Source organism: Rhynchophorus ferrugineus, unplaced genomic scaffold, assembly GCF_030347505.1.
Source record: "Rhynchophorus ferrugineus isolate W39M unplaced genomic scaffold, kcgeb_rfMv2 rfM2, whole genome shotgun sequence".
NCBI lineage: Eukaryota > Metazoa > Arthropoda > Insecta > Coleoptera > Curculionidae > Rhynchophorus > Rhynchophorus ferrugineus.
The window spans coordinates 80,632,248-80,644,286 of NW_027472581.1; the positions used below are offsets into that span (position 1 = coordinate 80,632,248).

Genomic DNA, 12,039 nt, shown 5'->3' on the forward strand with positions numbered 1-12,039 from the left:
CCACGAAAATGAAAGCCAATTAAACATTTTTTTTATCATATTGGGTTTTCTTAATTGAAAATTAAAGAAGAATTGACCCATGAAGTGCTTCGCAAGAAAAGTTGTTTGGAATAACGACAAAATGTCTATATTAGAACGCTATAAATAATTAACGTGCTCTGTGACTATAAAATGTTTACTTTTGGACATTTTGACTCAGATCAAAAGGTATCAATAATTAGAAAAATCAATGTCTGGTTAACATAGAGAATAATAACAAATGGAATACAACTTTCTAAGTAAGTTCTTGTTGGAATTTTAAAATATTTTTGATTAATTCTCAGATTTTTCAGTTGAGCTGTTTCCGTTAATGCGAATAAATTATTAATTAATTATGTTTTTATCATCAATCAAATGACCATATAAGAAATTTTAATTTTATCCTAGAAACAACTATTCATAAGTGAAAAGATGCAGTTCTCCCATTCTCAATTTCTATAGAATCCTTCCCATTTGCATGCAATATTTGTCGTCAAAATTTGCACTGTAATTGTTATAATGGGAAATTAATATAAATGGTGTTTTGTATACCATCAATTTAATATATTTGTAGCTGATAAAAAAAATATTGTTTACAATTGAATAAGACAATGACAAAATTTTGATATGCATGTAGTTACAGAACTGATAAATGCTATATAAAATACGTTACGCCATCTAGTGTAAATCGTTCAAAGTTAATTCGTAATATTAGTATATTGAAAAATAGAAGCACCCATAATATTGGTATTATATCAATAATAAAAAGTAACTTAACAATAGAATCATTTAAAATAAAATTGTAAATTGAAAATAAAAATATTTAAATATATATTTAACACACCATCTTCATTAATTGTTTTTTATTAAATGTTTAATTAATTTATTAAAAAGTTTTTTCATCAAATATTAAATATTTTTGTTGGGCTCGATGCTTCAGATGTTTCTTCTGCATCCTCACAAACCCTACAAATCCAATAATGGCACGGTTTCGTCACGATAGTTTCCCAATCCTAGCACGATCTCCAATTTTCTGCCAGTCGCGCAGATGCCAGCTATCGATTTTGCTCCAGCTGTTGTTCCCTTCCACAACACACCTAACCTCAAACAGTGCCAACATGCAAACTATCGTGTTTTTCTAGTAAAAATCCAGTGAAAAACATTTAACAGGTAAGCTATAACATCTACATAACTACAGAAGCCACATATATTCGAAGGTTTTTATATAAGAAGATTTATGTCGACAGATGTTATGATTAGTAAATTTGGCATGGGAAACTGGGTCATTTAAGCGATGAGGGATGAGAGAATTATATATATATATATATATATATATATATATATATATATATATATATATATATATATATATATATATATATATTTGTATATGGAATAATCCAGTGTAAAAATAATGGTAGAATTTATATATAAGTTAATCTGATTTTAATACATTTACATTTATAAAATAAATGCATTAAATACCTAACAACATCATTAAAGCATATCATTATTCAAGGTTTTTATTCAGTTTTTCATTATATATGCTTGTCTGTCTAATGGCGAACCAATAGCTGATCATCAGATGTAAACCTGTTCAACTAACGAATTATCTAATTTCTATATTGACCTGTCCTCTATGAGTTTGATAAGGGGTTATTCCACTTTGACTTAAGGAAAAATTGAACTTTTTTCTCGAAATCGAAAATATGATTAAAAGAAGCTTTGAAAGGTTTGAAAGTAATGTCTTATATACAGTTTTGATATATAAACATATGTTTTGTATAATCAACTTTCGCAGAAGCAGAAGCAGGATTGGAAGCAGCAGTTTTTTCATTTGATGGTGTATTTAAACCAATAAAACTTATGACAGTATGCAAGATAGTATAACCCCTTAATAAAATATACACTTATTGTTCTGTTTTGCTGTATATTTCTGGCGTGCCGTTTGATTAAGAATCAATCATTGTCCTTATAATTATGTATAGTCTAACCTTTGTTGTTATGTTTAATGCACATCCTCAATTGGATAACAATAATATTTTAATCTGATATAAGTGCTGCATAGACAGGACATACGACATCGATTGAAAAATGTAGTAATCGGAAGTTCGGAAGTGGCAATGTCTTTTGTCAATTTGAAGTATCAAGAAATGTACGTTAAACGAAGTTAGTCGACTATGAGACTCAATTTTTGTTATTTTGAGTCATTTATAATAAATGCACGTAGCATTGGGGAACATCGAATGAAAACGATTATCTAGTGTTTTAATTGTTAGTACTTTTTACTATATAGTATCACATTAAATAATTCACAATGTTTATAAGAGATTATTGAACATTTTTGGATTTTTTAAATTGTATTATATTATCGATATATTATCCTGTTTATTATATTACACTATTAAACTTTGTAAATCACATATTATTATTATTTTTATTCATTGATGTTTTATTACTAGTCATTGCTGACTAACTTATAATTTCTCTCTATAGATTTAAAATTATGTAGTTACCTCGGAACACCCATTATCCTTACTTAGCTTTTAATAAAATATAAGTAATATAAATACATAAGGTTTTGTTCTCTTGAATTCTAGTCTAGTGTTGTGCAAGAGGGGCAGCACTTGGTGTATATGTGGTAGTACTTCTCAAGACTTTATTCTGAAATATGTGCATTATGTTGATATTAGTTCTCGCAGAATATCCCAATAACAGAATTTCATAGGTCCATATAGAATTTAACATCTGTTTATACAGCAACAATTTTCTTTCAATATATAAATATTTCAATAAATCAATGATTTTCTTCCAAATAATCAATAGATTGCTTTGCACTATTATTCCATTTCTATTCTTTTTGATATGCCCCTTGTAAAGACTTTTGTGTCAAGATAAATTCCAAGGCAATTAGTATTGTTATTTTATGGAATAAAAGTATTATTCATTTTTATTATATGCACAGTTTATTTGTAGGTGAATTCAATATGGACTGATTTACTTTCGTTAACTTTTCCATGTCTGGTTTCATGTGTTTATATTACTTGCTTGTTGCAGTTTTGTGATTGTATCTATTATCTCCAATGTATGTACAGCCATAGTAATATTTTCTATTTGTGGCATGTCATATGTATAAAGTGTGTAAAGGACAGAAAGGTAAAAACAGGACAGACAATGTCACCATAAGGAGTTTGTGTTCACTGTATTCGGTAACATTTTATTTAATCAGTCTTTATCGTCTATTCATATAAAATTTTACTTCATTGGTGGTTTTCTTAGTTTCGGAATCATAATACATCACTTTTTCGGTTATTAAGTCACAATCTGATGTTTGCGTTGGATTGCTATCACTATTTATAACTTTGGAGACTTCTTTTGCTTTAACAAGTTTAAAGGTTTTTTAAATGATCAAATGGTTGCTTTTTGTTGATTTCTGTTGAGCAGGTATCTTATAGCAGAACTTTGCAAATGTATACTATCGACTGCTTTCATTTAATTTTTTCGAACACTAATTACACGAGTATTCAAGTAATAATGTTAATATAATATTAACATTTTGTTCAAAAAGATCCCGTAAAAGATTCCGCAAAATTTTATCATAAGTTATCAGTTACTTTCCATTCTCTCTTTTTATACAAGCTCAGCTCTTATCCGCTATAACAGATTAATAATTTAAAAATGAACAAATCGTAATTTGAAACTATAACAGGTGTCTGCATTTAAGCCCCGAGCCACCCCCTGACAAACCCGACGCCACCCCCTGCCCGCCGGCTCTAGTTTGAATAAAATGCCGGGGGGCCAGGTCCCTCGATCGGAGGACAAAGCTCTCAAAGCACTTGAGTTCGACACCCAGTTCCTACCATATGGACCTGCCCGCCCTTTACTTGTAACTATAGATGTTATCTGACGCTTTAATGATCATCCCCAGGGAGTATGTGTATGTCGTGTATGTCATTAGATCATCCAGGAGGGGATTTATATAATTTTTTTTTGGTTGGCTGTTATTCCACCATTTTTATATAAATTTTTTAAATTAATTTCCTAGAACGTCAACAATCTGCCAGTGGGCAATAAGTATTATTATATGATTTCAGTTATATAATATAATCATCCTGACATGTAGAAAATCACTTCAGTAAGTGATATTCTGTACAACTTATAATCTAAATCTTATTCTAGATACTATTCTAGCTTATTTTAAAGTATATCCTAACTTATTCTAAAAACTATTCTAGCTTATTCTAGAGATTATTAAATCTCAGTCTATGTGTCAATATGTATGTGTGTGTGTGTTACTATCAGTTCGTATGGTAGTTTGTGTTTGGGCCTACGCACTTTACTGTCATCGTGCACATTTAACTGTTTGGCGAGTGCATTGGGATACACTAATAGTCTTTCAGAGTACTTTGCACTAACACTCCGAATCACACACGTTATGGGTTTTAGGAGATATCGCGCTGAATCAGTTTGTTGGACACGTAATATAGGACATCGGCGATGACTCGCAACACTTTATTCTGAACGTCTGGAGGATATCTATATTAGATTTCCTATTAGTACCCGACAGTTCAATACCATAAGTACCATTCCAAAAATATATTCCTAATGATAATTTAGATTTGCGTCCTATCAGCCAATACATTTGGCTTAGTTTAACTCCAAGCTGTTTGCGTTTTGTTACTATATATTTTTTCCATATCAGACGTCGATCGAAATGCATTTCCAGATATTTAATGTTGTCTGCTTGCGGAAGTTCATGATTAATCAATTTTACTGAGGGACATGTTTTTCTAGAAAGGGTTTATATAACTTAAAGAGCATCTTTAATTGTTTTAAAACGGTTCGTATTGCTTTTTTTTCATATAATAATACGTAGTACTTAATTATATTAAGTGCTTGTCAGTTATGAATTCAATTTTGTGGTGATATTAATGTTAATGATAAGGGGCAAATGAAAAAGGTCGAAGATTCGTAAGACTTATTCAACGAAAACCCAGTTCCAAACCCTTAATGAACATTTAGGTAGTTTAGCAATATCAATTGTTTCCAGATGTGTTTCTAGTTTTAAGTGTCATGAGAAATTAATCAATTAATTTGAGAAATCCATTTCGAACCGTTTCAAAATCGCGATTTACTGTTTTTAAATGCAAATATAAGAGGCGTTTTCTGTACCGTTTTCTGATTGGCGATGAAAGTGGATTTAATACGATAATCAAAGCCCAAAAAATCATAGGTTAGGCTAGGGGACCTACATTCATACCAAAGTGAAGTGTTACTAAATGAAGAAACTGAACGATATTACGAAGAAGACCAGCAATACTAACAGACATAAAGATATAATATTACATAAAGTGTTGTGAAATATTCACTATTGCTGTCCAAATGGGAACTTCACAGTAGGTAAACCAACTAGGCAAAGCTCTTTCTGATTACCACTTGTCCAAATTGATGCAGTATCGCTAAGCTGTCAGAAATATATATATATATATATATATATATATATATATATATATATATATATATATATGTATATATATATATATATATATATATATATATATATATATATGTATATATATATATATATATATATATATGTATATATATATATATATATATATATATATATATATATATATATATATAATATATATATATATGTATATATAGAATATTTTAATTAATATATTAAGCGATATTAATTAATTATATATTATTGATTTACCTTATTGTAACATTTTCTCTCAGCAATTAGGCAAAGCTTGGTAATGCTTAGTCGATATTTTGCGGTATGTATATTTTAAACAAAACAATATTAATATTAAATTAATTAAATTAACTATAGTCGAAGATAATTGTTGCTGGTTGTAAACACTTGGTCCTGTTTAATTTTGCGTTAAGAATAAGAAGAACTGAATTATGATAGTGCTTTAGAAATAATCAGATTAAATACCATATTAATTACCAGAAAATAACTACACCAGTCTTTTATAGAATATTGCTTCACATACAAAAACAATATTATTTAATAAGAAAAGAACAAGCACTAATTAGAAATTACAATAATTAAAATATTTAATGACATTCAGTCATGTCATTTGATGACAGACCTTCGATATATGTTTTCTGATTGGTTAAAGTTATATTGAAACCATTTAATAGTATCAATATCACCTCTTTATCGGACCAGTAATTGATGAATCGGTCATTTATCAATTAGAATTAATTTGCTTATATTTGTGCAAATTAATGCATATTATGACATTATGACAGCTTGCAGGAAATATTCATATTCCTGCAACTGTGTTATATGTTGAGAGCATCTATAATCTATAATAAGCATTTGTATTTGGCAATAGTAGTACAGTGATTCTTGTGAACTTAATTAGCTCTGTATTTAAGCATTTATCTAATCTTTTAGGTTATTATTATTTTATATAGTTTGAACTGTTGCTCAGGGATAAGATAATGGTCTTATTATAGGTGATTTCAGGCTTAATAGTTGTTTTTCCATGAAACAAATAATTCAGTCAAGCCACTTAACATATATTTTTAAACCATTGTAAGCTGGATTTTAGAATCAGTTATTCATTGTTGAATATCGATCGAATGACTTCACTTCTAATGTAATCTCATGTATTGATAGAACAATCGAAGTGATTTTCGGAAAAAAAAATTCTAAAAATATCGAAATTATTTTCACTGTGAAGCTGTTTTTTTTACCATAAAAATTTCAAATATTAATAAAGAGAAATATGCGATATTTTAATTGATGTTAATTTTCTTTCTGACTTTTAGAAACATCTTTTATTATATAATTAAATTATAAGAAATCAACTTCACCCAAAAAACCAGATCAGATATTTTTAATAACAGAGGATAAATTTTTTTGATAACATCTTTATTAGATATGTTTAATACAATCTTAATTATAAATTAATTTATTACTACGTTTCATTTATACTTGGATTAATTCACAAGCAAGACGAGTGCGAGATAAATACATCAATATGTATTCTTCAATTATAAAATTATAATAACTTAAGCCCTAATTTACACTAAAGGTATACACTTTGTATAAGTTGATATGGTGTGGTTTGCTTCAATCTTCTGACATCCTGCGCGTTGTCCAGTAGTTGTATTGCTACCACGTTAATATGATCTTCCTTCGTGTTTTAGGCCGAAATCTTGGATAACTTCGCGTATCCATTTGATTAACAGGTCATCGTGCAGTTCTTCGTCGATTATGTAGTGATAGACAGTGATAATTTATCGAAAAATTTTGTTTTGACAACGTTGGCTGACTAGTTGATTTGAATTTTTAGTGCAACCCCATATTTGCACCCCATAGGTCCAAATTGGCTTTATGATTGTCTGATAAATCAATCTTTCTGATTTTAGATCAAGTTGAGAATATCTTCCGACTAATCAGTATATTTGTTTTATATTGGTTCTTATCTATTTTTCTTTTTGTTTAGCATGATGTTTCCAATTTAATCTACCGTCAAGATAGATGCCGGGGTATTTAGATGATTCTGCTTGAGGAATCGGACATTCATTGAGTGATGTAACTAAGTTTTTATTATTTCGCCTCATGCAAAATTAACATGAACAGATTTGGGACTGTACTTTTTTTACTGCCCTAGATAAAAATATGCCATTTCCCATAATAATTGAATGGTCAACAAATGTTCCAAGTAGTGATTTTTTGCATAACAGAGGATAAAGGAATATTAAATTATTCGTTAATATTAAACATACTTTAAATAACTAGTATATGAACATATATAAACATATAATATATATAAAACATTAATCTTGATAGAAATCTAAAAAAAATGTTTAAAAAACTAAAAAAATAAAGTGAACGCATAAAGTTGGGTAACTATTTCAAGCCTAGGACAGTATTACTTTTATCCGTCACATAAATGTCAAATTGTTTTAGTCAAACTTATTTAATACGGCCCTGCACTATAGAATCTCATCATTAGCCATTCATTACTATTCCCCACAGAATACCCGGCCTGTCAACACTTACATTTCAATTCTTTTCAATAAAAGTCCACACTCTATAACAGTACTTTATAAAAACGCACCCCTCATCCCGATCTGGTTTTAGTCGACGAGCGTACAAGGGCGGAATAATCGGAACGAATTAATATCGCATTTACTTGTCGTGGAGGACAGAGGCGCGGTTTGTTCAGTTGCATATGCATTGAGGTGTCAATTATGATCGTTTTCTTGTAAACAAGATGTTTTATTGTTAATTTAATATCTACATTTAATATGTAGCGTATATTTTCTAAAAACAAAACGACATCGATGACGGCATCTTGGTAAAATAGCAAATAGAAAATAATTTTAACCCCTCTAGAGACGACATCTCGTTGGCTGGACCGAAGAGGATTTCGTCATGGTTCATTCCCTCTCGGTGGATTCTGGGGATTAGGGAGCTTTATTTTGATATTTATTCAATTATGGTCGCCAAATATAGCTTTGGGGTGGACCGTTCGTATGTATGACTGTATATTTTCTTTTTTCGGTTGTTCCAATCAGATATGAGGAAACTCCCGTGGCAAGTGGCGTTATTTATAGTATCTTGGTTAGCGATAAGCGATGCCAGAGGACCACATCATCCCCGTGGCGAAGTAGTGAGGAGACACACTCACTACAAACCCGGAAAGAAGGCGGAGAAGATGACGCAGGATGACCAACTCCTACACGATAAGGATCATCTTCAGGTAATGGTTTCTCCGGCTACATGTTTAATATTTAATTTAGTTTGTACTTATTACAGGAACATTTAGACGAGGTAGCTCCTAAAGTGGACCTGTCGAAGATGACGGAAGATGAACTGGAAGTATATTATTTCCTCCTGCATGATAGCGATAAGAATTCCAAACTGGACGGTTTGGAGCTGTTAAATGCTATATTGCATACTACTCATGATGAAACATCGGCTGCTGGTCAACATAATAATATAGCAACATCAACAAATTCAGAGGATTTTGATAATTTCGTTGGTAATGTATACAAAAATACGCAACTCAACTTATACGTAGATGTTAATCTTTATTTTGTTTTAGATCTAGTGGATCAAGTACTGAGAGATGAAGACAAGAACCATGATGGTTACCTAGATTACAGTGAGTACGTGGATAGCAGGAAAAGAAGTCATGATCACGGTGATCCTCCACCAATGGTCGATCAAGTTTAAGGTCTTAACAGACTGCACCAGTGGGTTTTTTGAGATATGATTGCGAGAAATCGGGGTAGATATTTGAGCTGTAATGGCTTTTTGAATGGTGTGTTGAGATGATGTTTTGTGTTTTTTAAATAACTTTAACAGATGTATTTTAAAAAATCTGTATTATTTTTTTTTAGTTATTAAAAAATTAAGTATAAATAAATAATACTCTATTTGTAGCTGTAAAGGTAATCCACGTTATCTCTTTTCTATTTTGCTGTAATACATTTTGATAATTCACGCAAGTAGAAAATTGTATTGATGTAAAAATGGAAATGCATTTACTGAAGATGTTGTGCCTGATTATATAGATACATTTTGATTTCACTGATCACTGAAAATGTGAAAGACGCTCCTCATATTAGATATCTTATAATTTGATAGTTTGTTAAATTAATATGCTCTCAATAATTCGTGTTCAACATCTTCAGAACTGAAACTGAAATATTATAAATAATTTGACAATAAACTTGGAACATTTAAACACTATGGATTTTATTAAAAAGTATGTAAAAAGTATAAGTAAAATAATGAATCAATAGAAGAAAACAAAATATCGCCTTTCATAATAGGTGTATTAAAGGCATACCCATTATATTTACGTGTAATTGAACTTTTGAGGTTAACTAAAACCTGATTGGTTCGATGATTTGTTGCCATCTCTAAGGTACGATGGCAGTTTAATAAATCAGTAAGTTGTTGATTTTTTTTAAATACCCCAAATCATAGGTTCTCTCAAGGTCCTCAAAATAAGCGTCTGCTGCTGTGATAGCCCTTTCACACAACCTAAATCTCTTACCATCCAGAAATTTCTTCAGGTTTCACAGCAGGAAATAGTGACAGGGGACAAAATCTGGGCTGTATGGAGTAGAAATGCGTAGTCCAATTTGTGGTATCTTGCCATGGTGACCATACACCTATGCACTCATGCGACTTTTTTGGTATAACAATATTGTTTCTTCGTCAAATGCGGTTGTTTTTGCTACAAATCAAAATCAAATATGTCTAGAAGCTTTATATAAAATTTATCGATAATTGCTTTACCTTTTTCAAGAGCATAGGTCAAAACACTGCGGCCATGACTTTGTTGATTGACAAACATAACTTGACCTTATTTAGTGTATGTTCATCCAGAGAAATACACTGTTTTGATATTACTTGTTCTCTGATATTTTATGGTAATTCCCATATCTTTAGGCTGTTTACATGTTTACATTCTCCGATTGGCCCATCTTGGCAGCAGGAAATAAATTAAACATTTTGACGTCGTATGTACAAATATTGAATAGACTATATATAGTCTAGTCAAGGTTTATTTGTATATGCGTCATCAAAAATCAATATTGCCGCATTAACTATGAGTTTTAATTCAGTTTGGCTTTAACATACAACAAAATTCTAATCTAAATAAAATAAATGACCAAAAATATTATCAAATATAATTTACTTTAACATTATAGTACATCTAAAAACTACATTTAATTATACAGCCACAATGGTTTATAGGTTAGAGTTATAACCTCTTATCACTATTGCTATCAAAAATTTTGCGTACGTCTGAAAACTGGACTATTTTGACAGGTTCATTCGTTTACGTGTTCGAACTAATCAGACAGCATTGTGTCTTTTTTTAACTAGAGTAAAATGAGAAGGAAAATCTTGGCTGACTATAGAACAAATTTTCAAATTGCCGCAGGCAATATATTAAACATCTTGATGACGCATATACAAATAAATTTTGAATATACTATACTGCCATACCTAATTTGTTGTTAATTCTTCTATTAGAAGGTATCAAAATAATCAATTCGAATTGTTATATAAGATGATTTTATTATAATTAAATGGGAATTTTATTAGAATTATTAGGATTTTAAAAGATGTGGATAATGTACAAAGTGTGACAAACCTGATTGAATAATACTTAGCAGATCAACTGAAATGTTCCCCGCCTAACACATAGATGGCCCTACAAGAATTAAATCCATACGATTTTTAATTAGCCCTAACCCTCAGAAGACGCGTGTATAAATTTGACACCTGTCGGATCATTAGTTTGTGAATTATAGCATTTTGAGTGAAGCAACCTTTGTTATTATAAAAAAAAGATAAAAAGGAATTTCGCGTGTTGATAAAATATTATCAAGGGAAAAAATACAGTTGAAACAAAATCTTGGCTTGATGCCGAGTTTCCGGACAATGCTCCAAGAAAATCAACCATCAAGGATTGGTATGCTAAGTTTAAATGTGGTGAAATGAGCACCGAAGACAGTGAACGCAGTTGACGCCCAAAAGAGGTTGTTACCAACGAAAACATTAACAAAATCAACAAATTGATTTTGAATGATCGTAAATTGAAATTGAACGAAATAGCAGACACTCTAGATATATCAACTGAACGTGTACATCATATCATTTACGAATATTTGGGTATGAGAAAGCTCTGTGCAAAGTGAGTGCCGCGCGAGCTCATTTTTGACCAAAAACAACGACGAGTTGATGATTCGGAGCAGTGTTTAACGATGATCAAGCTAAATAAACCCGAGTTTTTGCGCCGATATGTGCCAATGGATGAAACATGGCTCCATCATTTCACTCCGAAGTCCAATCGACGGTCATCCTAGTGGACTACACACGATGAACCCGCTCCAAAACGTAGGAAAACGCAACAGTCCGCTGGTAAGTTTATGGCGTCTGTATTTTGGGATGCGCATGGAATAATTTTCATTGATTACCTTGAAAAAAAAACCATCAACAGCGACTATTACATAGCG

At 30.7% G+C, this 12,039-nt stretch overlaps 1 protein-coding gene across 1 annotated transcript; it reads left to right on the top strand.

The window, feature by feature from the left end:
• Positions 1-1,063: 1,063 nt before the first annotated feature.
• On the top strand, positions 1,064-9,377 carry LOC143191432 (multiple coagulation factor deficiency protein 2 homolog). Its single transcript, XM_076396487.1, has 4 exons — positions 1,064-1,188; positions 8,575-8,759; positions 8,816-9,041; positions 9,105-9,377. Exons 2-4 carry the CDS (start codon positions 8,577-8,579, stop codon positions 9,233-9,235), a joined length of 540 nt encoding a protein of 179 aa, XP_076252602.1. The 5' UTR covers positions 1,064-1,188; positions 8,575-8,576; the 3' UTR covers positions 9,236-9,377.
• Positions 9,378-12,039: the final 2,662 nt, after the last annotated feature.